Genomic DNA, 26,964 nt, shown 5'->3' with positions numbered 1-26,964 from the left:
CCCCATCTGCTGCTGCTCTGAGACTTGAGCTTCGCGTATGTGCTTTTGTCTCCCACGCCTACCCTGTCCCTGTGGGGCTTCCTCTTGGGCTGTCCTCTGGTGACAGCAGCTGGCCTGAAGGTGGCACCTGGAAGGTGAGTCTGAAGTGCGATTGAGGGGCCCCTTACCCTCCAGAGGCCACCCTCCAAGGCCGGCAGTGCCAACAGCACCAGACTGTCCCGTTCATGTCACCTGTGGAACCCAGAGCCCCAGCCAGTGAAAGATGGGGGACAGGAAGGCACAGGCTGGGTGGGGAAGTGACCTCGTCTTGTGTGAGGAGATGGGGGCGTCCGAGGAGGGAAGCGGTGAACCTCAGTAGGAAGGGGTGCAGGGGAGGGAATCCTCTTCCTCCTTATGGGCTGCCTCCTTGCATCCGTTAGGCGGTTCTCCTGGGAAGAGGCTCCGCTCTCTTGCCCTCGCATCCTCCCCAAGGACGTCCTCCTGGATGCCTCGCTCTTTGGATTTGGAAACTCGATGGTACAGGATGGTTGGCGGGACATCACAAACCCAGGGCATCTACACTTAGTGAGGCCTGGCCTTTCTGTCCAGGGAGTGGAAATCCAGAAACGAAGCGTCGAGAGCCAAGAGCGCAAGGCGCTTCCTTTATTGTTCCGGGTCGGGGGACAATGGCCTGCCACCTAGGGATCTGCCTGTGCCTAACGGGAGCCCAGGCAAACCTCTGAGGGTGCTTGTCGCCCCCAGGCCCCCAGGCCCCCAGGGTAGGCGGAAGCTCCCACCCTCAGCCAGGCCACACCCCCTAGCTCCAGGGCGGTGCCGGGTCTGCCAAGCAGTCAGAGAGAGGGGAGCGTGGCTGCCCACTCCCCTCCCCGCCAGCCTGTAACCGGCTCCTCTTCCCTGAATGCCGAGACTGCCTGGGACGGTTGGAAGTAACTCGTAAGCTGGGACCTAAACTACATGAATTTCTTACAGAGAAGGGGTGAGATGGTAGTGATCTGGAGGGGGCCTTCCTGCACCCACGGCTGGGAAGGGAGGACACTTCTAAGTTTCTGAGGGCAAGGGCTTTTCCAAGCACTGTGTGTCAGAATTGGGCTCAGTTTTGGTCCCGGGGTGGGCACTGCCCCTCCTCTGTGTCCTTCTGGGGGAGGCCAGACAGAGCCTAGTAGGGTGGGGGCTGTTACTCAGACAAGAGGCCCACAGACAACTTGGGGAGAGGCCCCATACCTCCTCCTTGACAGGCTGCTGGGAGGAAGATGGGAGAATAAATACAGGGGGCTTCTGGGAGAGAACATGCCAGGAGGGGCCAGGCCTGCAGAAAACGTGGACATCGGGGTAGGGTTTCAGGGTCTTGGACCTGGCATGGGGACCCTGAGCCCTCAGCTGTCAGCTGCCCCAGGAATGGAGCGATCAGGCCCTCCTTGGTGGAGTTCTGATTCCTCTGGGTAGAAGGTGGGAGGGTGAGTGTATGTCTGAATGACTCTGTGTGTGTGTGTGTGTGCGCGCGCGCGTGCACACGTGCACACGCATGTGCATATGCATGCACACATTACACAGAAGGGCTTAAGTATGGATGAGTGTGAGTTAGAGAGAGTGTTTTTTGTTTTACAGGTTTTTTGTTTTGTTTTGTTTTTTGTTTTTTGTTCTCCCAGACACTGGGTTTTCAGGGACCCTGAGTGACAAGCTGGCTCACTCAGGTGGCAGAAATGTGTGAGGGGCAGCGTTGTGGGTGGTGTCTTCTTCACCCCCGGCTGCCGTCTAACAAACAGTTGGCTTAGTGGCATAGGGGACAGGGATGGTTTTCCTTCCTTGACCTTGAAGGTGAGCCCGATGTGGGCGGCCAGCTGGGACTTCCAGACAGACAAAGGCTTCTGGGCGTGGCTCATGCTAGGGCCATGGGCTTGGAGCTGGGGCTGAGGTACACAGCGGGGCCAGTGGGGGCCGTGGGGGGTGTGGGCTCCAGCTCCATGAAGGCCGAGTAGAGAGTGGTGAGGTGCAGGTCACCCAAAGCCCCGGAGCCCCCACCGCCTGGGGGTGCCAAGTCGCCGCTCCCACTGCCCGTCTCTCCCAGACAGGGCCCAGGCGGGAAGCAATGGGGGGGCGGCGGGGGCGGCGGCATCGAAGATGATGTCGGGGACGAGGTCACCAGTACCAAGGGGTCAAGGGCCAAGCTGTCATCCTTCAGCTGTTCCCACAGATTTCCTAGGTGGTGGAGAGAACAGGTGTCACTGGGAGGTGCGAAGGAGCCCTGCCTGCCCCCCACCCCATGGCTCTCACATGCGAAAGAGAACAGGATTGGGGTACCCTTGACAGGGGAGCATCCCCTTGGTGCTAGCCGTGTGACCCCAGCAGTTGCCAGAACTCCCGGATCCCTCTGTCGTAGCCTAAAGGATCTCTGGGGCTCTGTTTTTTCGAGGTCGGGGGGTGGGAGAGTGGAGGAGTCAAGGACTTGAGAGCTGCCTATTGGAAGGCACTCCGCAGTTAGCCTGCAGAGGGAGCCCCTGGAATTCTTCCCCCGGCTCCTGCCCAGGCTCCCAAGGAAGGTGGCTGTACAGCCAAGACCAAGGACCTTCCAACACAGGACCCGATGTGGTGGCTGGGCTCGGCTCTCTGGGCCTCCGCCACTGCAGGCCCAAGGAAGAGGAGCAGAGCCGGGAGCACTGACTCTACGGAGGAGGCAATGCTGCCACCCCAGCCTCATTCTGTTGTGTGTCCTGCGTGGCTCGTGGCAGGCCAGGGCCTGGCCTGGTTATCAGGGCTGCAGGGATGGAGGAAGGGGGCCACGCTAAACCCTGGGCTGAACTTGGCTGCTTGGGTTCCAACCCTAACTCCCCTTCTTTCCAGCTGTGGGACCTTCAGTGAGTTACTGAACCTCAACGTGCTTTTGTGAAATGGGTTTAACAAGCCTCCTATTTTATAGGCCCATACGAGAGAGCACAGGTGAAGCAACTCCCGTGATGCCTGGTTGTCACGAGGGGCTCAAGTAAATGTTTCTAGGAGCCCACATGTCTACACCTTCCTCTGAGGCTCCCGCTTCCTGATGGGGCTGAGGATCTAGCTGCACGTTTCTAAAGAGCTTTCCAGGGCCTGGGCTGTCTCCTCACAGGACTGGGAGCTCTGTGAGGGTCAGCTGTCTCCACCTCCTTGTGGACGTCCCCTACCCTGGTGCACCCAGAGGGTCCGAGGCCTGGGTCGGCACCCTCCGCCGAGTCCCCTGTCGCTGGGACCAGGGCCTGGGCACATGCACTGAGGTTTAAATTAGAATGTCTGGGCTTGGCCACGTGCCGAGAGATGGGGCGGGCAGGGTGGAATGGGATAGATAGAGCCTCTTCCCAGACTCCTATCCCCAGAGCTCTCCAGGACTGGCCTTCTTCTGAGGCCTTCCATTCTTCCTGGGGGAAGATCTCTTTCCGCCTTCCGTATTAAAAGATGAACTCTGAGAACACGCAACCACTTCTAGGGAATGTCCCGACTGTCAGTCGCTCACCGCCAGCATGGAATGGAACTTGGGCTCTTTCCCATCTACCCGGAGCTGAGAGTGGTTTGATGATGGGGCCATTTGGAACATGTTCAGGGGCAACGGGAGGAGGGGGACGGAGGCAAGGACGTCCCTCTTTGCCCCCTGGGCATCCCTTTGCCAGTCTCTGCTTCAATTGACCAGAAACCTGGCAGCGCCAGGCAGCGCCTGGAGACTCAGAGGAGCTGAGCCACGCTGCGAACGCACCTGCCCAGTCCTTTCCCACCTTCCCTGTCCCATCCCCGGCTCACCCTGGAAGTCAAAGTCGGTGAGAGAGGGGTTGATGGCATCCAGGTCAGTGCCAAGGTCTCCGTCTGGCAGCAGGGGGTCATGCATGGTCCTGGCCGGGGAAGGCTCGGCCAGCAGCTTGGCGCTGTGGCTGGGCGGGGTGTTGGCAGGCAGAGGCGAGTCCTGGGGGGTGCCTGGCTGGGCCCGCAGCTCAAGGTGCCCGTCTGGCTGCGGGAACAATGGCTGTGGAGGTCCAGGAGGGGCCAGGCCCGGTGAGAGGTGCGAATATGTCTGCCCGTAGCAGGAGGGCACGTGTCCCCCAAGAAGGTCCTGCAGGGGGTTCTTGCCAGGAATGGGGCCTGGGGCTGGGTGGATGGAATGCAGTGGCTGGGAGAGCCCAACTGGAGGGCCCAGGGGCCGGACGGGGCCGGAGGCTGCCAGCCCGGGGGGTGGGCAGCCCAGCAGTGGGGAGCCCAGCTTCTCCCTCTTCTCTCCGATGAGGCTGTCCAGCTCTTCTGAAAAGACCCAAGAGAGAGGGACACCGTGAGACCTCACGATCCCTCCCCAGTCTTGGAATCACTCAGGCCCTTCCCTTACTAACAGGTTCTCTTTGCTCAGCCTATTCAGCTTCTCTCTCTCTCTCTCTCTCTCTAGCCTTGTGGATATGCCAGGCCCTCCCTCGCTCCCTTGCACTGCCTGCTGGCCTCCCACCTGGCTTGGCCATGCTCTTGCGCACAGCGATAGGGTCTTTCCTCTTCCACTTCTGCAGCTCCTCCTGCATCTTGTCGATCTTGGCCGGATTGAGGGCCCACAGACAGCCCTTGCGAGAGGAGCTTCCTGATTTGTTCTCCACCTTCTCAAAGCACTTGTTGAGAGAAAGGTTGTGGCGAACAGAATTCTTCCAGCCGTCGGGCGCTGTCTGCCGGGGCGGAGCAAGACAAGAATTCAGGCCAGGGTTATGCAGCCGGAGCGGGGTCTGGGCTCCAGGAAGCTCTTCCTGCTCCCTCTGGGCACAGAACCGCCACCCGTCGGGAGCTTGTTGTCTTCCTCAGCACCCAGCCCATGCTTGGCACCCATCGGTGGTGGGAAGGGATCTTGACCGCAAACTATTTGCCCTCAAAATCTGCCTTCAGCCCGCCCGCATGTCTGGTGACCCTTCAGAGGACCGCTGGGGTGATTCACAAAGGGACGGGCCCCGTTCCCTATCTGGAGTCGGACCACTCACTCCCCTGGGTCCTCTGGCCTGTGCTGGGACCCCTCTGTGGAAAGGGAGCTCACTACTCAGGTGTTGGATGCCACCTTTGGACTTAGGAGGAAGCTGTGGAATGTTCCTTTCCTGGGACTACCTCATCCCTGCTGGGGCAAACTCAGAAGCAAAGACAGAGGGGCGAGGTTGTGTCTGGCCGTGTGCACCTGTCGCACACACGTTGTGTGAATATCTGGGTTTTGGCGACGGAGGGAGGGAGGGGGAGGCTGGCTGTGTGTACGTGCCCTCGCGTGTCCCTGAGTATGTCTCCCGGGTGTGAGCCTGTCTCCTGGGTGTGGGGCCGCGAATTCCCTCCAGCCTGAGGATGTACGTGTGAGAAAGTCTCTCTGGGTGTGTGAGGGTACCCATGAGTGCATGCGTGTGTGGGTGTGAGTGTTCACATGAGTGTGCCCGGGGGGGCGTGGCCTGGGGGGCCAGCCCTCAGGTGGGGAGTGGGGGGGCTCGTGCCAACAGAATAAACACCCATTAGGAGGCCCGGTCATGCCACCAGTGCGGTAATTGTGCTCAGGGAGGGTTGTAAAAACCATTAGGCTGACTCAGTTGGGTGAGAGGCGGTGGCGGGGGTGCCAGTGGGCACCCCATCCTCCCCACCTCCAGCTCTGTGACAGCCTCTGTGACAGTCCTGGGCCCAGGAGGGGCTGACTATGGGCAGAACATCTGCTCCAGCCAGTGGGGCCCCCATACCTTCAGCCCCTGGTCCCTTTTCCCTTTCACCTTGCAGTTTCTGGTTAACGAGGCCCGGCCACTCCCTCCTCCCCAGCTCTCTTGCCCCCGGGGAGCAGCCAGGCTGAATCACGCCCAGCAGGACTGGGTCCCGATGCCAGCCAGCGTCAACTGCAAGTTGCTGGCAGGAGCCGCCGGGGGCCTTAGTCGGGGGAAGCTGGCCTGAGGGAGGGGGCTGGTTGAGATGCCCCCCAAGGCTCCCAGGGTCCTGAGGGAAGATTCTTGAGCCACCAAACCAGCCAGCTGGGGATTCACCTTCAATCCCACGACGGTCCCTACTAGGAGTCAAGGCTGTGTCGCCTGATGGGCAGAGTTAATGGGCACTGGGCCCTTTTATGGGCCCATAAACCTGTGACTTTGGGATGCCAGGGCAGCCCCCACCGCAGCCACTTCCTGTTTGGAAGAGGGATGGTCAGCACTAGCAATTATGTCCAGTGGCTGGACATATCCCCAGTCCTACATCCATGATTCATGGGGCTATAGGACACCCAGCTCAGCTGCCTTGGGCATGAGTGCTGCACATCCCAGGGTCCACTCTTCTTGCCCGGAAACATGACCTTCAAATGGAGAGTGAGAGATAAATGGGGCAGAGGATCTTCGAACTAATTCGTTGGGTAGGTCAGAGGGGATCCGTCAGAGTGGGAAGGAAGGACCGTATGTGCTAACAGGTCCAACCTGACCATTTTATGGATTGGGAAACTGAGGTCCAGGGAAGAAAGGGCCTGGCCCTAGATCACACAGGAGGCAGGGACAGAGCTGACTCCAGCTCTGTCCCCTCATTAAGGGCCCTGCCCAGGTCACCCTATAGGGCTGGCTTCACCACTGGGGCCCGTCCCAGGCTCACAGATGCTTTCTCTCTGAAGTCAAATGTAAACTCGGGAGTGAGGGGTGATGCAACTGGCTAAGAACAACAACTAGAACCAAAAACAAAACAAAACAAAACAAAAGCTGTTAGACCTCTTCACTCTCCAGCCCCATAAAACAGGGATTACACAGCTCCCAGGAAAAATAATTAAACCAGGAAGATGAGATGCAGGGAGGGGCTGGGGGCCAGGCCGGGAGTTGGCAGGGAGGAATGGCTGAGAGGAACAGGGCAGGGCCCTCACTTCCCTCTCTCTGGCCTGGCCCCTGGAAGCCCTATAGAAGGCCCTCCAAAGGCTACAGGGGTTAGGAAGAGTTTGGTCGTCAGATCTGTTGGGATATAAGGGCAGCCCCGGATACTGGCTTTGATGCTTCTCGGATCCTAGAGACAGCCCTCTCCCCTCCTCCTCTCCCTTCCAGAATCTCTGGTGGATGGCCATTCTTCCCCATTCCCGGCCGGACCACTTTGGCCATCTTGCCCACTCATTGGATGGCAATGCAGCAAGTATAAACCTGCTTGGCTATCGGCTTCTGATTAACCCCAGGCAGGACCATTGGGAAGAGCGTGGAGCCAGGGATCGCCTACTGACAGGTGGAGATGAGTCCCGGACCCCGGCCTCAGCTCCTGCCTTCTGTCTGGTTAGCGGATGAGATTGTATCCCCCAGGATGTAGGGACCTGGGAGAAGGCACTCCTCACACACAAACTCTGATCTCCCCTGCACCCACCCTGGAAGAAGAGGTCTGTGCTGGAGGGTCTGGGGAGGGGGGGCAGACGTGTGACGCCAAACAGCTTGAGGCAAAAACGGATTGCCCCCCCTTCCCCCCCGCTGTGTGACCTTGAGCGGGTGGATCACCCTCTCTGTTGTGTTTGCCCATCTGGAGAGAAGGACATCTGTCCTACCTCTAGGGAGGGAGTCTGGTAGAGCCCTCAGAAGCCCCTTGAGTGGGTGACAGGAACTAGAGACTGTACAGGTGAGCCACCCAGTTCCCTGGAGCGCTTGAAGACTGTGAAGCCCACACCCCGCTTTCCTGCAGAACTGTAGCTGAGCCTGCCGCCCACAGAGGCAGATCTTAATCTCTCCCTGGAAGGCAATGGGTCTTGTGGTCCCAGCATCCTATGCCACCTTGGCTGCCTAGCTCTTACCCAAATTCCTTTAACCCTACAGCAGCCTGGGGGCAGGGGTGGGGACAGGCTCTCCTTTCTTCCCAAGGCGTCTCTCCCTACTTGGGGTAGGTGGATGCTTCTGGAAGCCTGTCAGGATGGGCATGTCCACTTTCCACCAGCATAAGGACTGACTCCAGCCTGCTGTGTAGCCTTGGGTGAATGGCTTGAGATCTCTGTTCCTTGTACGGAACTCTGACCTTTTGAAGTGGAGACAAGGGGAAGCACGGTGGCGGGGATGGGGGGGGGGGGGCGCAAACCAACTCCTGGCTTTCCTTCTAACTCCTGTTCCACCTTCCAACGGAAGCCTCCTGGCCTGCCCAGGACTTGGGGATGGCAGGATCGGGGTGGATCTTGGGGCTCACCTTGAAGTAAGGAAAGTGCTCCGTCATGAAATTGTAGATCTCGCTGACAGGAAGGCTCCCAGTTTTACTGTTCTTAAGGGCCATGAAGATGAGGATGCTGAAGGCAGAGAAAGCCTTGAGAGTTTGAACTTGGGGCAGGCCGGGAGTCTCCCCCTCACCACCCCACCTGTCCTGGCAAGAGTAGTTGAGGAGGAGCCAGCTGGAGGCTTAGGTGAGAGGCTCTATGAGTCCGAAAGGAGAAAAGGTGAGAATGCGTCCGCGGAAGTCAGGACTTAGGGCTATACGAGGGTCTTGTGGAATCTGAGAGCCTTGGGTTGTAATCCCGGTTTGGCCACTCACTAGCTATGTGACCTTGAGTGAGTGCCTTAACCTCTCTGAGCCTCAGTGTCCTCCGCTTTGAAATAAAAAAAGTAATAGCTACCTCAGAGTTGTGAGGATTAAGGACGATGCCTAGAATATAGAGGACACTCATTAAATGGAAGCTGTCATTACCAGTCAGCCCTCAACCAATGGCACATTGAATGTTGGATAGTAAGGGAGGGAACTGATGTTTCTTGAACCCCTGCCCCTACAATGTGCCAGGCACATTTTCTCACTTAATCCTTCCAAAGGCCTGAATATCGCTACTCCTTTTTTTTTTTTTTTTTTTAAACAGAGGAATAAACAGGCTCAGGGAGGTTCAATAACTTGCCTGAGGTTTCACAGCTAGTAAATTCCAGAGCCTCGACTTGCTCCTTTTCTGTGCATCTTCCTGCCTCCCACAGACCCCCTCTCTGTGCTCTTGGCTGCTGTTTAAGCTCCTTTTTCTTCCCTGAGCTCACGTAGGCTGATGACCAGACCACGCGTGGAGGACCTAGCACCCAGGAGGTCAAGTCTCACTGCCGGTTGGATGAATGACACGTCAGGTGGAAGGTCTCCGAGGTGGGGTGGGCGTTGGGGGCTTGGCGCTTACAAGCCCAGCCCCCCAGAAGTTAGCTCCCATCTGGCAGGGGCTAGAGACCTGAGCTAGGCAGGCCTCCTCCCTCCCTTATTTATTTCCATTAGAGCTTTGGGGTTGGGCTTCCTTCTGTATGTAGGGGAAAGGAAGGGACACAGGAGCGAGCATCCCTCTTAAACTCTCCGTCCCAGGTGCTGGGCCCCAGGAGGCTAGAACTTAGCGGGCCCATCTCAGGACCCACATCCATTGAGTAGAGCCTCTGACATAGCTCCCCAGGGTTACACAAGAGGTCAGAGGTGATCTAATCCATCCCCCTGTCCCCCCGCCCCCCTGCAGGAATCTCTTCTCCAGCATCCTCTGGAAGCCTGCTGGGTACGACTTCCCTCCTCTGGCATCACCTCATACCTCGAAGATTCCACGCCTCAGTTTCTCTGCTGGTCCTCTCACCCACTCCCTTCCACCCCAGGGTGTGGGGAAACTTACCTGTAGGAGTAAATGGGTTTGGGGAAGAGAGGCTGGTGCCCATCGGTGCTTGCCTGGGGTGCGATCCGCTGGTATGGATAGTGTGAGGAGCCCAGGTACGGGACTGGGTAGCCGCCGCCACCTGGTGAGTACTGTAGAGGTCAAAGGGGCAGGATGGTTGCCATGGTAACGAGTCTTTCCCAAGGTGGGGGTGATCCCCTCCTCCCCCCATTCATATACATCCAGAGAGGGAGTTGAAGCTAGACTCTTCTCTCCCTGGTCATGGGGTCCAATAGCAGAGCCATCTGAGGGGGCTGGAGGAGGGCGAGGACCTCTGAGGAGATCCGCATCCCCAAATTCGGGGTCTCAGAGCCCCCAAAGCTCCTTCCGTCCTGGCTTCCTTCTGCTACTGCCAGCTAGGTGCTCTGGTTGCCATGGCGATGGGCTAGAGAGTGTGAGGCCTCCCCGCCCCGCCTCCCCTGCATTTCCCGGAAGCAGCTGGGCCAGAAGCAGGGTGTCCAGCCTGGGTGTTCGTTTGCTGGGCACTGCCACCCTTTATGAGTTTCAGCGGTTCTTTGAAAGGGCCGGTCACGTTGGTGGGCAGGTGGGGGTAGGAGGTGGTTTTACGGCAAAGGGAGTGGCTGTGGTGCCAGGGGTGGTGTTTTATGGGGGCCAAGGGGGTAGGAGACTCTGACTCCCCCTTCTGCTCCAGGCTGAAGTGCCCTTTCCAGGTCACCCGAGAGACACTTAGTGCCTGAGTCACCCTCTCTGCAGGCTCCATAAAGGCCTGGGTGCGGCCATCTTGTTCGAGGGGGTGCGGAATGCAGAAAGCATCAAAGCAAGGCTGGGCATGGTGAGGCCATTTAAGGTCTGGCAGCCCCTTAGCCCTGCTGTGGCCCAGTCCCTGATGGGCCAGGCTGCTTCAGGGACACCCCCGACCCGGGCTCACACCTGGAGCCTCAGGACGACTGTAGCCTCGCCAGCGAGGCTCCTCACGGCAGTGAGGGTGCCCCCGCACATGCTCCCGCTGCTTCCCTCTGTCTCTCTCTTTCCCCCAGCAAGGCAAGCAGTCTGACCACCTCCCCCACTCCCCCCACATGCCTGCCTCCCTGAGTTGGCCAAGATCAGGGCCAAAGCCAAATGGCTGGGAGTAGAACCTGCTCCACAGGCAGGGCCTGTCTCAGCGCCAGGCTGCAGGTGGATGGAGCTGGGCGCTGGGCGGCCACTTGCTCCGTCTTGCCCAGCGACTCCTGGGAGCTGCCTGGCCGCTCTGGGGCTCTTCCCGGCCTCTTTCTGAAAGCCCGCATCCCATGCCAACGTGGGACAAGTACTCGGCGGGCTGTACAGGGCCGCATCGCGGAGCCTGGGCAGTGGGGGTGCTGAAGGGGGGGCCGGACCAAGGATGCGGGGATCTTGGAGCCTTCTAGGTGGGAAGGCCGCATCCCTCCATGCCTGGTCCCACCCTGCTGAGGTGAAAGGGAAGTTTGGAGCCAAGGCTGCGTAGCGCGACAGTGGCTGACCCAGATGGGAGCCCGTCGTTTCCTTTCTGCTCCGTCTTGTGTCCCCCCGTATAACCCCTTTCTCTCTGCCCCTGTGTTTGGCTCTCCTCCTCCATCCCTCTTTGATTCGCATCTGGGCCCTGTCCCACTCTAGGCCTCACCAGCTTTTCAGAGACTCTCAGATGAGCCCCATATGCTCCTAGAGAAAGGCAATGGCTTCCTCCCTTCCCCTTGAACCCCTGTCCCCCAGCCCCAGTGGCCTAGCCTGAGGTCCCGGGTCCTGCTGCCTCCCCCTGTGGGCGTGCATACCCACATACACGCGTGCACACCTCACACCACATGATATCCTGAGGCCCCAGGGAGTCATGCCCACCTGTCCCTGACCCACCTGGTGGAAGGAGGGCTGGGAGGGACAGTACATGTGCTGCAAGGGAGGCTGGTAACAGTACATCCCAGGACCGGTCTCCAAAGCTGGGGGCTTGACCTTGACCTCTGACCCCTGCTGGGAGAGAAAAACAGATGACCAGCCTGGGCCTTAGTGTTCTTCCTCCCTCTCTTCTGTGGCTTGAAACTTACACAAAAGCAACCTCTACTCTGCCTCCCCCGACACGTATTCCTAGAGAACGCATAGAGAACAGAGAAGGTCAGGGGCGTTCCCGCGGGAACTCAGCACGTTAGTAGTGGAGCTGGGGCTGGAGTTGACAGCGCTCCCGCTCTCATCAAGCCTGGCTTGGGGTCTGCTTGCGTTCAGAGCTGCCAGCCTCTCAGAGCAGGTCTGGGAAAGACATCTGGAAAAGGCCACTGCTCTAGAACTCCCACTGCAGAGCTATAGTTAGGGGAGCCCAGGCAGTGGCCGGACAGGTTGATCCAGCTCATGACCCCAAGCCCTGCTACTTCGTCCTCTGCAAAGCCTAAGGGAGCTCTAGCAGTCTCTTTGGAGGGAGTTGGTGGGTCCTCCCCACTCTATCTTCCTGTCATCCTCAACTCAGGGCAGCTGGTCTGTTGGAGGCCCTTGGCACTCTTTCATCCCTGTCTGGAGCTGCTGCCAGTGGGTGGTGACCAGACTCTGGCTCCCCAGGGGTTGTGGGCTCCGCAAAGAGCCCCCAGATTCTAGCACAGTGCCCCCAGAGTAGTGCCAGAAAGCATGCACAGCTAGGCACTGGAAGGTGAATAAGGCCGGGCGGAGGTGGACCACTCTTGTTGGGTACCCAGGGGACCTTGGAAACCAGCATCCGGGCCCAGAGGGTCAAATCAACTGTTAGCTCTTTGTGGATGTGCCCTGGGGTTGCTGATGCAGAGATAGCCGTAATCATAGAATCTCAGGCCCGGAAGGGCCAAGAGCACGATGTCCAACCTCCTCATTTGGAAGATGATGGGGCTGAGCCCACTGAGGGGAAGTGATGTGTCCCAGGCCAGCCAGTGAGTCGCCCAGCTAGCTGGTCCTCTGGGCCTGAGCCCCTCCCCACCGTGCAGGGGGTAAGGGAGTGGCCTCAGAGCTCAGCCTCCCTTCCCATAGGCCAAGGCACGCCTTGGGCAAGTGCCTCGGCCTCTGCGGAACCTTGGTTTCTTCATCTGCAAAATGAGGACAGTGAGGGATCTTTAGAGGGTTGTTGTGTGGATTACATGGGCCGCTTGAAAGAAAGGATGTGGCACAGCGAGCAGGGGCTGGCGCTGAGTGGACATTTGGGGGCAGCAGCTAATATGATGGTGCCCTCACCATGAGCTGCTGCCGTGTTCACTGGGCCCGAGGAAAAGCCATCAGAGGGTCCCAGAACCCAGGCTCTTGACTTGGCCACAGCTGGTAGCTACTCAACTCCTTCTCTATCTTCCAAGTCTAGGAATCAGGCTTTGTTGGGGGTGGCTTGGGGACAGAATGGGAGCCAGTCAGAAAGCAAGAGGTGACTGAACGCGCCCGATCTCGTCTGATCTCGGAAGCTAAGCAGGGTCGGGCCGGGCTAGAGCTTGGATGGGAGAAAGCAAGAGGTGAGGGGAGCTGGTGGGCATCTGGAGAAGGCACAACCCCGGCTGAGCCCATTCAGTGCTTGCTACCTCAGGGATCTCCAGACCTCTCTTTAGCTTTACTCTGCCCAAGGCAACAAGCCTCTGAGGCGGGTCCCTGTAGTCATACTTTTCAGATGAGGCCCAGAGAGGTTAAGTGACTAGCTCAAGATCACACAGCTTGTGGGTGTGGCTGTGAATGGGACATGTTGGTTGGCCTTCCAAGGCGCTTTCAAGATATTTCTATGAATAGGGGCGCCTGGGTGGCCTAGTCGGTTGAGCGTCCGACTTTCACTTAGGTCATGATCTCGCAGTTCGTGGGTTCGAGCCCCGCGTCGGGCTCTGTGCTGACTGCCAGCTCAGAGCCTGGAGCCTGTTTCAGTCTGTGACTCCCTCTCTCTCTGACCCTCCCCTGCTCACGCTGTCTCTCTCTCTCTCCTGGAAATAAATAAAACATTAAAAAAACAAAATTAAAAAAAAAAAAGATATTTCTATGAATATACCCAGGCACTGTTCTGGGCAAAGAATGGGGCCCGGAAATTCTTTTGAGAAGACTTAAGGCCTCTCTCTTGAGGCAGTATGCTGATGCTAGAGAGGAGAACATTGTGCTCTGTGGCTCATCGCTAAACCCTTTCTCTTGGTCTCTGGAATGTGTTTTCCTTCTCACATTTGCATATGGGCGGGTAGGTCTGGCTGGGGATTCTTGACAAACAGAGAAATCACACACTGGAATCCTGACTCAGGAGCCTCTGGGAAGCTGCCAGCTTCCTCAGCCTGACCCGCCTCCCCCACCTTGCCCCCTCCATGCCAGGCCAGGTCAGCGTCCCCTCCCCCCGCTGACCTGGAAGCCAGAATGAAGCCGAAACCCCCAACTTTCTGAACTTGCTTCTGCCCTGGCACCTACTGACCCTGAATGGAAAGGTCTGGAAAGGGAAGGCGGAGTTCGATCTCAGGGCTTCTGAGAACTAGGAGGGATAGGAGGCGGCTGCTGGTACTCACCAGGACTTGGGGGCTGTGCTCCTGGCTGGGGTAGGGGAGCCCGTTGCACCAGGCCTCTGCCGAGAAGCCAGGCAGGAAGGCCTCAGCCTCCCCGACATCCACGGGGATCTCCTCGAAGGTCTCCAGCGCCCCCGGAGTCTTAAAGGAGTGTCCATCGAGGGCCAGGGCGGTCTGGGCCTCGGGGAAGACGTCCTCATGGAAGTGCCGCTTGTATGGGTGGAAAGGCCCATGGCCGCCCTTGAGGAAGTGCCCAGGGCTGCTTGCAGGGCCCTCCTCAAAGCCGAAGCTGGTGAACTTGTCTGAGGGTGAGAGCCGGAAGGGGCCCGGGCCAGCGCCGGCTGGGCAGTGGACTTGCTCAGGGCCAGGGGACGCAACGCTGGGGCTCTGTGGGGGCAGCGAGGATGCCCTCTCTGGGGGGCCGTCGGGCGCAAATGATGAGCAGCTGAAGCTGGCAAGCTTCTGGGGTGGATAGAGGGTGGAGAGCCCGTGAGTGGAGGCTGGACCAGGACGCGGCTCTGTGCTGGGGTAAAGGGGTCTGTGGCTGAGCCCTGGGGGCCCCCAAATGATGGAGGAGATATAGCCTGCCTTTGGGAGCCCTGGTCTGTGAGGGTTCACAGCTCCTAGACCTGAGGTGCCCGAGCCAGATGGAAACACAGCCTTGCCCTGGGCAAGCCCAGGCCGAAGGGATAAGCGGAGGCCTCTGTCTGAGCACTTCTGGATCCTTGGAGCCGCTGGGTACTTGTTGGCTGGTGGAAGGGACAAGGCAGACCCCAGGGGGTCCCTGGGGGCGGGGCCTAGGTGCCAGGTACTTACGTTCTGTGGGGCGGGTGAGCCTGGGAGGCCCGGCGCCTGCATGAGGTCCCCCTGGGGCTCGCCCTCCAGTCTGGCGGGGCCGGGCAGCGTGGCGTCAGACTGCGGCGGGAGTAGCGACACCATCACCCAGTCCTGGCCTCGAAGAAAGCCAGCTGTGATGAGAGTGAGGACCGGGGCCCGGGGGTGACCGACCCCAAGTTCACCACCTCCACTCCCACCCCCATCCCTGGGCTGGGACCCCGACTCCAGCCAGACACCTGGCGAGACAGAGACGGATAGACAGGCGGGTAAACACACAAAGTGAGAGAACATCAGAGACAGAAGGGAGCAGATAAACGAGAGACAGGAAGAAGGCGCGGAGGGGAGACTGGTGGAGGCGGAACAAAAGCATGCCAGGTAGGAAACCCCCCACCCCTCCCCAACCCCAGGAGGGACAGTTGGCTGCTTTGGGGCTCAGTGGCAGATGGTTCCTCCAGCCCCCGACTCCCCAGTGCGGGACTGAGCTAGGTGACCATGGCCAGCAGTCTCTGCTCAGTGACTGAGCATTCAGGTGGTCCTGACAGAAGGGGAACTGGAGAGAAGGGGTCAAGCCCAGGCCGAGGGTGGGAGTGACCCTCACGCTGCAGGTGACCCAGTCTTCCGTAGCGTCTGGGCCTGTGATGCCATTGCAGGGGCCGGTATGACCCAGATAGTGTCAAGTGCCACTGGGGACTTGAGGTGACCCTGTTGCCTGGTGGCCCTGTGAGCCTGGCATGGCGCCGGGCTGCCACCGCTGGCCCACTGTGCAATGTCTGGCCAGTGCTGTTTTCTCCTCCTCCTGCATCTCGTACCTGCGACCTCGCACAGGCCACTGCCCTCCCCTCCACCTTTTAAAAATATTTTATTTTTAAATAATCTCAACACCCAGTGTGGGGCTCGAACTCACAACTCTGAGATCAAGAGTCATACTCTCTACCGACTAAGCCGGCCAGGTGCCCCAGGCCCACTGCCCTTTCTGAGCTTTGGTTTCACTATTTGAAAACGTAGGGGCTTGTGCTGGATGATAGCTGAGGGCTCTGTCTGCTTAGACCTTCTAGAATTCCAGCCCTGTGTCCCCGGGCACAGCCCAGAGGTTGAGAGAACTCGGCTCCAAGCTTTTCCTTGCTGGCTGCCTCAGGGGAGCTCTCTGAGCTTCAATACCCTCATCTACAACACACGGAGAGAGGTCAGGCCTCCCGCATGGAGATGCTGAAGCAAATGAAATCACGCATAGGAAGCACTTAACACAGTACCTAGCACATCGTAAGCGCTCAGTAGCTCTCATTATTAACATCAGTATTAGCAGGGCCTTATTATTATCATCCTTAGCTCTTTGCCTTCCTTCTCCACAGCCTACAAAGGCCATTTCCTGTTGAATGTACTCCTCTTTGCCAAGTAGTCTCTGATAAAAGCTGTCATTTGCGGAGGGCCTGCTCTGGGCTGGCTGGTGCGTAAACAGTTTGGAGAATTTTCTCACTGGTTTGTCAGAGCAAACTTGTAAGGAAGGTACATCATTAACCTCGCTCTACAGATACGGAAACTGAGGCTCAGAAGGGTTACCTGACTTGCCCAAATCACATTCAGTTAAGGATTCGAGTCCAGGGGTTCCTGGGTGGCTCAGGCAGTTAAGCGTCTGATGTTGGCTCAGGTCATGATCTCGCAGTCCGTGAGTTCGAGCTCCTCATCGGGCTCTGTGCTAACAGCCCAGAGCCTGGAGCCTGCTTCAGATTCTGTCTCCCTCTCTCTCTGCCCCTTCCCCACTCTCTCTCAAAAATAAATAAACATTGAAAAAAATTTAAGGATTCGAACCCAGATTTGTTCAACTCTGGAGGCTGTACTCTTGTGGTTTCTTCATTTGATGGGGGTCAGAGTGGGTGAGGGCTAAGGTGGGGGGGGGGGCTGGCAAACAACGAGAAACCTGTGAGGCTTACACTTGCGCCTCCTACCCAAGACCTCTGCCAAGCAGATCAGAATAACTACGTTTCCCAGGCCGTGCAATCCTGGGAGCTCTGGGAGGGAGGGACCCATTGTGCCCAGCCTAGGGTTGGCACACCTTTGGGGAATACATGGCCTCCTCTCTTTGACTGGGGGTAGCGGGGATTAGGAAGGGAGGGCATTTGCCCCAAGTCCCTCAGGGGATCAGTGACAGAGGAGGCCGGTCGCTGGGGTCCAGGTGGGGGCCTGGTGGGAGGCTCTCCCGCCCCTTCAAGAGTCTCTACCACCCCTTCTCCATGTCCCGGCACCCTCTCACTCGGCAATGCTAAATGTGGCGTGACCAGGAAAGCGCCGAGCTGGCCGTAACCAGACACCACGGTGGAGCAGGCAGGGGGCCCAAGGCGCAGGGCGGCCCATCTCTGGCTCCGCATGACCGCAGGCCTGGCCGCGGCTCCCCGGACAGCTCTGGGACAGCTGGGGCCTGCCTGCCACGCCTGGAGCTGGCCCAGAGCTGTTTTCCCAAGCTGTCCTCCAGCACCTCCGGGGCAAGGCCTGGGGCCTCTGGCCGCCCCCCCACCCCCACCCCGTCGCTCCCCTCTCCAGAGGCAGAACTGTGTGTGGTTAATGGCAATGGGGGTAGATTCGGTCTGTCCGGCCTGAGTTTGAGTCTCAGCTGTCACCCTGACAAAACCGTGTAACTCTTTGTATTTTGCTCCTCTGGTAAAGGGAGCTTGCGGACCTATCTCACGGGGTCGTCATGACGTTGAAGAGAGATGATGCGCGTAAGATGCCCGGCACATAGAAAGTGCTCAAGGACATACTTCAAGTGCGGCTGTGGCCTCTGACCCCAGGCCCTGGCTCCCCCGATGGCCTTGCTGCTTTAGGCCTGGCGGGCCTGGGGGAGACGGGCTGATGAGTCCCAGGTAGCGGCTGACCTTGCTCTTCGGGGACATGAACCTGAAGAGGTCTCTCTGAGCCCCAGCTTGGGCTTCCCTGAGGCAGCGGCGGCTGCCTCACCCGCATCCTTGTACTGGCCTCTATGCCCCAGGACATTATCTGTAGCCCTGGCTGACTGCCTGCATCTCAGAGGCCCTAACTGAAGTTCACAGCCATGGCTTTTACACTCTGACCTGGCCAAACCACCATTCTTGCCTCTCCCCTCCCCCTCCCCCTCCAGGCCCCCCGAGGACCTTAGTTTTAATCTAAGGAGCCCATATAGGGCTAGAGGCCCAGCCCTCTATTTGCACGGAAGATCCAGAAGTCCTTGAATGGTCTTCAGTGCGGGGCTTCCTCTGGGTTGTTTTTATAAGGGAGAGTCCCTGATTCGGGGGCACCCCCTTGGTCGCCTCAGCCCAGTCTCTGTTTTATGAATAAGGAAAGGAGGCCCAGAGAAGAGGCCCAGTGACTTGCCTAAGACCACATGGCCTCGGGGCGCCTGGGTGGCTCAGTCGGTTAAGCATCCGACTTCGGCTCAGGTCATGATCTCACGGTTTGTGGGTTTGACCCCCGTGTTGGGCTCTGTGCTGACAGCTCAGAGCCTGGAGCCTGCTTCAGATTCTGTGTCTCCCCCTCTCTCTGACCCTCCCCTGCTCATGCTGTCTCTCTCTCTTTCTCTCTCTCTGAAAAAAAAAAAAAACCCCAAAAAACATTAAAAAGACCACACGGCCTCTACCAACTGTATTCAAAAGGGCCCTCCTGCCTCCAGGGCTGAGTGGTGGGGCTCTGATTGGTGTATATGGGGGTGGGGGCTTTGTCCAGCACAGGGAAAGGCTCGTTGTGGGGAGAGGGATGAGGCTGCCCTGGTCCCTGACCCTTCCTTGGGGTAGCCAGCAGTGCCCCTGAAGTTGGACGATCTAGTTCAGAAGCTCTAGGGGCACCTGGGTGGCTCAGTCAGTTGGGCAGCTGACTTTGGCTCACGTCATGATGTCACAGTTCGTGGGTTTGAGCCCCGCGTCAGGCTCTGTGCTGACAGCTAGCTCAGAGCCTGGAGCCTGTTTCGGATTCTGTGTCTCCCTCTCTCTCTGACCCTCCCCTTCTCATGTTGTCTCTCTCTCTCTCTCTGTCTCTCTCAGAAATAAATAAAAAACGTTAAAAAAAAAAAAAAAAAGAAGAAGCTTTAGAGGCAGGATCAGGTTCGAGTCCAGTAACTGTGGGACTTTGGTTGAGCAACTTGCTTAACCTCCTTCCCCGGGCCTCAGTTTCCTCATCTGTAAAAGAGGGCTAATAATACGTACCTCTCTGAAGCATTAGATGAAATATTGCTTGTAAATAACTTAATGCATAGTACATGCTCAATAAATAATAGCTATTATTAATAATTAGCAGTGGGACAGAGCTAATTTAAAGCATGAGCTGGGGATGGGGCGGGGGAGGGAGAACAGAGGGAACTCCTCTTTCCTGCCTCCCACCTCGGTCTCCATGACATCATCTTTCCGCATTGGCCCAGGCTAAACTTCCCTCCTCTTGACTCTCAGGCCTCAGAGATCATGCCAGCTACTCCCATGTGGTAGAGCTAGTGCCTGTGGCAACTCCCAGGGCAGGTGGGAGGCGGGGGGGGGGGATTACTCTGTTGCTTGGGGTCCCTCAGGAGGCTTTCCTAATGGCTTCAGTGTCCTGAGGGCGGGAATTTTTTTTAGTGTTTATTCATTTTTGGAGAGAGAGAAGGGACCGAGAGAGAGGGAGACACAGAATCTGAAGCAGGCTCCAGGCTCCGAGCTGTCAGCCCAATTGACGCAGGGCTTGAACCCGTGAACCGCGAGATCGTGACCTGAGCTGAAATCAGACGCTTAACTGACGGTAACTGACGGAGCCACCCAGGTGCCCCCAGAGGGAATATTTCATTGAAGTCTAACCTCTACCCTCTCTGCTTCTGTTCCAAGACGCGTGGTGGGATGTGTGTGTGCAAATATCAGCAAACCAGTGCGGGAAGTCCGGTCCGCTCTCCTCCTTTCTCAGATGCCAGGCACTCCCCTGACCCTGCCGCTTAGAGTGGGCTTCCCTGCCCCACAGCTTGCCCCCTTCCTGGGCTGGAACGAGGCCTCGGCTCTCAATGGCGGACTGTGTCCTGGGGTCCCTTCGACCGCGTAGACAAGCATCCTCACACAACTCTATGTCTATAAAGCCCTCTGCGGCTTACCAAGCGCTTGTATCTGCATCTCTGATCTCATTTCGTTCTCTCGTTGCCCTGGAGGGTGACACAGCAGTGTGCCGGCCACAGCTCCAGTGGGCTTGCAAGGGTCACCTGTGCCCACTTCTTTCCGACTCCTGGTTCAGTCAAATGAGCCCAAATGAGCCCAAACTGGCCATCGTGCAAGTATTTACTGATGGAAATTAGCAACTGCTACAAATCAGAATCTTTCTTTCTTTCTTTCTTTCTTTCTTTCTTTCTTTCTTTCTTTCTTTCTTTCTTTCTTTCTTTCTTTCTTTTTGAGAGCTGGTTAGCAAACATCGATCAGCACACCACCAGTAGGGGACCAAGGTCATCAATCCCATTTTTCAGAGGAGAAAATCGAGGCTCAGAGAGAGGAAGTGACCTGCCCAGTGCCACGCAGCTAAAGCTGAAAATCACATCTCCTTATTCTCAGGACTCCGGAGCCCCCACCACACCCCGAACCACACACACTCCTAAGGTGCAGCCCTGGCAAAACAGTAGCCGAAGGCCATTTCTGTATCTGGGCATTCTGTCTACCCTCTGCTGTCTGAACCACTGTCCATTGCCCTTGGGGAGTGGGAGGGCACACGTGGGGATGGAAGAAAGACTTGGTCTTCTCTGGAGTCAAAGGGAAGCCAGAGCACAGTCCTTGCTCCCCACCCTGAGTAAGGAGCCCGATGGTAAGAAATTCCCCAGAAGGGGGGCGCCTGGGTGGCTCGGTCTGTTAAGCGTCTGACTCTTGATCTTGATCTCTGTTCAGGTCATGATCTCAAGGCTCCGTGAGTGCGAGCCCCGCCTCTAGCTCTGCGCTGATGGTGCAGAGCCTGCTTGGGATTCTTTTTTTTATTTTTAATGTTTATTTATTTTTGAGAGAGAGACACACACACACACAGAGTGCAAGCGGGAGATGGGCAGGGAGAGAGGGAGACACAGAATCCGAAACAGGCTCCAGGCTTCGAGCCGTCCGCACAGAGCAGGCAGGGCTTGAACCCACGAACTGTGAGATCATGATCTGAGCCGACGCTTAACCGACTGAGCCACCCAGGTGCCCCCTGCTTGGGATGCTGTGTCTCCTTCTCTCTGCCCCTCCTCTGCTCTTGCACTCTCTCTCTCTCTCTCAAAATAGAAGTTCCTAGAAGGCATGAGAAGAGAATCCACAAGGAGCATCACTGAACCGTTGCTCTGTGCCCCTCTCACAGACACCGGGCCCTGCGCTCCCTCTCCCGAGCACATCTTCCCACCTCCAAGGCCCCTTTCCTAGTGCCTTAGAACTCAGCGGAAGGGGGCGGGGGCTGGGGGATGCCCTGTTTGCTGGCTGTGACCTTGGGCAAGTGGCATCCTCGTTCTGTACCTTTGTTCCCTTATAAGTACAATGAAAAGGGACCATTTGCATCTGAAGACGCAGAGCCGGGTCCTAGGGCGGTGACCATGTCCACAGAGTCAGCAGGGCCCTCGGCCCTGGCCTGCCTTCAGGAGGGACCTCCCTGAGGAAATCCTCAAGGGGATCAGGAATAGCAGGAGGACTTATGATACCCCAGAAGAGTGTTATCCTCCTCATTTTAGAGATGAGGAAACAGACTCCAAGAGGTTGGTTACGACTTGTCCCAGTTCCCGCAGCTGCCAAATCATGGTCCCCGGCATTCAGGTCTCAAGGCCAGGGTGCTTATCCACCGTACTACACAGGGCACCTCAGCCTCCTTGCGCACCCCTGGGAGCCAGAGTGGCCGGTTGGGGGCAGTGATGGAGGTTTCCCGGGGAGGGTCTGTCCCTTGGGCCCTCTGTGGGCAGCTGAGTCACAGAGGGCACCGAGGGCCCTGACTGGGCTCCCTCCACACTCCCTCCCACAGGGCAGCCTCCTTCCTACCTGCCCTTTATGAGCGAGGTGGAGCCGGGCACAGTTCCGCCTTAATGGTTTCTGTCACCGGCTGCGGCAGCATGTTTTATGAGGGGTGGGGCCCGTGCCCAGTGCTGCCTGTGGCCCCACCCGGGGCTCCGCCCGCCCGGCTGCTGGGAGGGGGCCCCTGGAGCAGCTCAGCAATTACCTAGTTGGGGCTGGCAGTGGAGGGCCCCCGGCCCTGCTCCTGGGGTTCCAACACCCCCAGGATGCTTGGGAGTCTGCGCGGGCCAACAAGGAAGAAGAAGTTTCTAGATCCCCTCATCCCGGGGCGCCTGGGTGGCTCAGTCGGTTAAGCGTCCGACTTCGGCTCAAGTCATGATCTCACGGTTCGTGGGTTCGAGCCCCGCGTCGGGCTCTGTGCTGACTGCCAGCTCAGAGCCTGGAGCCTGTTTCAGATTCTGTGTCTCCCTCTCTCTCTGACCTTCCCTTGCTCACGCTGCCTCTCTCTCTCAGAAATAAATAAAACATTAAAAAAAATAAAAAAAAAAATAGATCCCCCTCATCCCATCAGGGCTGGGGGTTCTGAAGCCAACATTCTGGCCCCTCTGGCTCTTCACCCTGCCTCAGTTTCAGGAAAAGGATGAGCGGCCCCTGCCTTCAGATCGGATTAAAGTGCTTTGAGAAACAGCTATGGGCAGAGAGGCCTGTGGTGGGGGGGGGGGGGGGGGGGGGGGGGGGGGGGGGGAAGGACAAAGCCGGAAGAGCAATCATGTCCCCCATGTGATGCTTTCTTCAAATCTGAGCCACCCAACACCTGCGGCTGAGCCATTCCCATCCTTCAAAGCAGAGCTCACCCAAAGCCACCTCGGCCATCCCCCTGCTTCTGGAAGCAGGCTGGTCCTGACGGATCACTCGGCGTGCCCATCCTGAAAAAGCACTTTGAGCCACCTTCCGTGTCTGGGGCTACCCTGGAAGTTCATCCAGACATCTAACCTCAATCTCCCGTGTCATCTTAGCCCTCCTGCTCTGTTCTTCCTGCCACCGACCAAGGGATCCTCCGGAGGCTGGTAAATGGCAAGGGCCTCATCCCTTCTCCACAGCCTTGCTGTGGATGCCTGACTCCGACAGTTTCCTGTTTGCCCGCTCGCCTTTGCCCTGCACCCCTTCCTTTCCACCATCCGTGGCCACCTCTCAACAGCTTCCCGTCTCCCAAGCCCGTCCCCAGCCTCTGCCACCCAGCTCTCGCCCCAGAGGAGCTGAATCCAAGCACTCACAGTGGGCTCTGGGCCATGGCCACCATCACGGCTTCGGGGAGTCATGGAGCCCAGCGACACGCCGGCAGCCTCCATCGAGGTATAAATACTCCCACATGCCTGGACCGGCCCCCTGCCTGAGGGCTGGGGCGGGGCTGCCTCCCCAGGCCTGGCAGGCAGGTCACATGCCCCATAAATGCCACAGGACCACAGGCCCTTCCTAGCAGCCCTGGGGAGACCAACTAGGGCTTGACCTTTCTGGATAGATGGACGATGGGTAGGTGGATAGATCGGTGGATAGACAGAAGGATAGATGGATGGTTAGAGTGGACAGATCAATGGATGGACAGATTGCTGGATGGACTAATGACTGGATGGAAAGCTGGATAGGTGGATAGATGGACAGATGGACAGACAGATGGACGAATGGACAGAGGGTAGATTAATAGGCGTCCTTGAACTGCGTGTGGATATTCATTTGGTAGGTGGGAAATAAGGGATGCTTGGTTTTGTTTTTTTTTTTTTAATGTTTTATTTATTTCTAGGAGAGAGAGAGACAGACAGCGTGAACAAGGGAGGGTCAGAGAGAGAGGGAGTCACAGACTGAAACAGGCTCCAGGCTCCGAGCTGGCAGTCAGCGCAGAGCCCGACGCGGGGCTCGAACCCACGAACCGCGAGATCATGACCTAAGCAAAAGTCGGACGCTTAACTGACTAAGCCACCCAGGCGCCCCAAGGGATGCTTGGTTTTAAGGAAATAAGAAATACCACCCCTCATGCTCCCATCCATCCCCTTCTGAGACACACTTCCCAGGATCCCTTTCCTCCCAGAAAAGATTGGCCACCTAGTCTAAGGGATTGGCTATACTAGGTCTCCCTTTTCTTCGAATACCCCTTTCCAGAGACCTCTCACTGAAATACCCCAACCCCCAGAGATCTTTTGGTCTTACTCTTGGGGATCATTCATGGATGCCTTTTCCTCCCTCGTGCCTACCCCGGACTCCAGGCTCTGAGGCTGTGAGCCCACTTCCAGATCTTGCTCCCAGAAGTAAGGTGAGCTCGCCCTCCAAGGTTAGCAGGAGATGAGGGAAGCAAAATTCTCAATTCCAAGAACATGAGCCCCTTAGATGGGCAACTTAGGAGAAGGTGTCCCTCATCCCCGCCCTTCCCCAGAGGTTTTAAAAAGCATGACTGGGTCTGATGGTGAGAACAGGCTTGACAAGGGACTTGTAGGTAGACAAAGTGACCCAGAACCATTAGTGGCTTGACTAGAGAGCTAGGCTCCTGGAGGGCGGGGACTTCTTGCCTGTTTTATCTCCCCAGGAGCACAGTGTGCAGAGAGCAGTGATCTGAGGCCTTAGACCCTGATTTCCAGAGAAGCAAGTTCCTTCCAATCCTCAGTCTACCCAGCTGTGGAAGGGACCGAAGAGTGGGGGTGAGGTGGGGAGTGATGGGAAGGAATAGGAGGATTTTCCTCCGATTATGAAATATGGCCTCGCTCCCCCTTACAACAACTTTCCTCCAGCCATGATGTCTGTGGGGAGGTAGAGGAGTGGGCTGGGGGATGGGGCCACACTGCTTGCCTCTGAGCACCCATTAGCTCTATAGTCCTGTGTCCAGAAGTCCCGCCCCCAGCATGAAGTCCCTCAGCTGAATCTGTGGTCCTCCCCCTGTGGGCTGCACTGATAACTGGCTTAGGAGTTGATTGGCTGTAGTATGATTGGCAGTTGACGATTTGAGCTGTGAGGCCAATAGGGATGACTGGACCCTGGTTTTACCTCCCCCCCCAGCCTGGCATTTAGCATCTCGTAAGCCCCATCATCCTTCTGATCAAGGACCCCAGAAGTGTCCTTTTCCCAGCTCTGCTCTCAGCATCGGCTAGTGGGGGAGTGAAGCTCATTTCTTCCTTTATGAAATGGGCTCATCTTTGCCCTACGTACCTCACTTGGCTATCCTGGGGACCGAGTGAGAACCAGAATAGAAATGCCTGAAGGAAGATGAACTGCTCCCATCATTTCTGGTGCTCCTGCGCCCTCCCCTGAGATTCTGGGCCCATGGGATATCGGGAAATGGCTGAGGGCTGAGATCCTTTCCCCTTCAACCATTTGCCCTTCCCAGGGTGTTTGTTCCCTATGGGGGTGGTCAAGCGTGCTCACACCCACATGGGGCTCTCTTCTGTCAGTGCAGAGCCTACCTCAGATCCTCTGTCTCCCTCTGTCTCTGCCCCTTCCTGCTCACACACACACACACACACACACACACTCTCTCTCTCTCTCTCAAAAAAGAAATAAACTTAAAAGCAAAAGTGTAGGAGCGCCTGGGTGGCTCAGTCAGTCAAGCGTCCAACTTCGGCTCAGGTCACGATCTCACAGTTCATGGGTTCGAGCCCCACATCAGGCTCTCTGCTATCAGTGGGGAGCCTGCTTCGGATGCTCTGTCTCTCCCTCCTTCTTTGCCCTTGCCCCGCTCGCACTCTCTCTCTCTTAAAAAATAAACTTACAAAGGGGCGCCTGGGTGGCTTAGTCGGTTTAGCGTCCGACTTTCGCTTAGGTCATGATCTCGCGGTTCGTGGGTTCGAGCCCCGCGTCGGGCTCTGTGCTGACTGCCAGCTCGGAGCCTGGAGCCTGTTTCAGTCTGTGACTCCCTCTCTCTCTGACCCTCCCCTGCTCACACTGTCTCTCTCTCTCTCTCTCCTAGAAATAAATAAAAAACATTAAAAAAATAAACTTACAGAACAAAGAGTGCTCACATCCAGTTCATGGCCCCTTCTCTGCCTACCCACCCTAGTGGGGGCTCGGGATCCCATCATCCCTTGGGCCAAGGGCCTTGTGTATCATTTCCGGAAGCCCTGCTCGTTATTACCAGTCTATCATTAGGGGTATTAATTCTGCCACCCCTGCTAGTAATACAGATCTAGTACCAGACAAATACATACTGTGCAGCCCCTCCCCCACACCATCCTGAGCACGTGCGAGCACATACAAGGCAGGCAGTAAGCTACGTGCTTGAATTTACTAACTGGAGTGAAAAGAGCACCAGGAGGCCCTCCCCCCCACCCCAAGCCCCTCTCTATATGACAGATAGGGAAACTGAAGGGATTGTGAAGGGGAATGTTCTCTGCTCTGTAGGTACCTGGGCACCGGCCCTTCTTCCAGGAACCCGGGCTGGGCAAGGTTGGCTGAGTGCCTCCTCATTCCCTTGCCCTTCTGAGGAGAAGGATGCGGAGAAGTGGCATGTTCTGGGGGGGGGTCTTTCCCCGAGCCTATCCAGCTCCTGGGCTCCAGCCCCCACATTTCTCCCCTGAGCACCCCTAGGTCCCCCTGGGCTTGGCATGGTCATCCCAAAGAACTTTCTTTCCAAAACCCTTCCCGCCTCAGAGATTGGGCATGCTCAGAGGAAGGTCCAGAGAGGCCGAGCCTCCTCTCCAAAACCACATGTTCTACGGGGCTCCAGGAACCCCCCCCCCCCAGAAGGAGCTGGGGACATGTCTGACAGTGGACACTTCCGCTTTGTCTCTGTTAAGATCACTCTGGTTCTGCTAAGTGGAGTCTGATAATTGGGTTTTCTGAGCATGGTGGTGGTGGTGGTGTGTGTGTGTGTGTGTGTGTGTGTGTGTGTCCTTGAGCACATCCTATGCCTTGGCTGGTATAGTCTGGGACATGGCTATGGAATTTACAAGTGTAGGTGGAATCTCCAACTGTCTCCGGGCGATCCAGTTCTAGGGACACGCCCCGTTCTAGGGGTGTGTGTGTGTGTGTGTGTGTGTGTGTCTGTGTGTGTGTGTGATGGTGCCTAAGCCGGCTGCAGTTTGTCAGAAGCAGTAGTTTCAGGCTAGAGGAGCAGGGCTTGAAGCTGACTGATCATGCATCTTCCCCTGAGCGTGGGGTGGAGGTTCAGGCAGACCTCCCAGTGGGTTCCCTTGTTGCATCTCGAGGGGTGCCCACC

At 57.4% G+C, this 26,964-nt stretch overlaps 1 protein-coding gene across 1 annotated transcript; it reads right to left on the bottom strand.

The window, feature by feature from the left end:
- Positions 1 to 1,876: 1,876 nt before the first annotated feature.
- FOXN1 (forkhead box N1) lies at positions 1,877 to 14,949 on the bottom strand. Its single transcript, XM_039251646.1, has 8 exons — positions 14,827 to 14,949; positions 14,014 to 14,472; positions 11,405 to 11,515; positions 9,539 to 9,669; positions 8,119 to 8,215; positions 4,451 to 4,658; positions 3,763 to 4,254; positions 1,877 to 2,196 (listed from the first exon to the last, which is right to left on the bottom strand). Exons 1-8 carry the CDS (start codon positions 14,947 to 14,949, stop codon positions 1,877 to 1,879), a joined length of 1,941 nt encoding a protein of 646 aa, XP_039107577.1.
- Between the last annotated feature and the right edge of the window lie 12,015 nt (positions 14,950 to 26,964).

Source organism: Hyaena hyaena, unplaced genomic scaffold, assembly GCF_003009895.1.
Source record: "Hyaena hyaena isolate Hyena2069 unplaced genomic scaffold, ASM300989v1 scaffold_10, whole genome shotgun sequence".
Lineage (NCBI taxonomy): Eukaryota > Metazoa > Chordata > Mammalia > Carnivora > Hyaenidae > Hyaena > Hyaena hyaena.
This window is presented reverse-complemented; position numbering and strand designations above follow the sequence as displayed.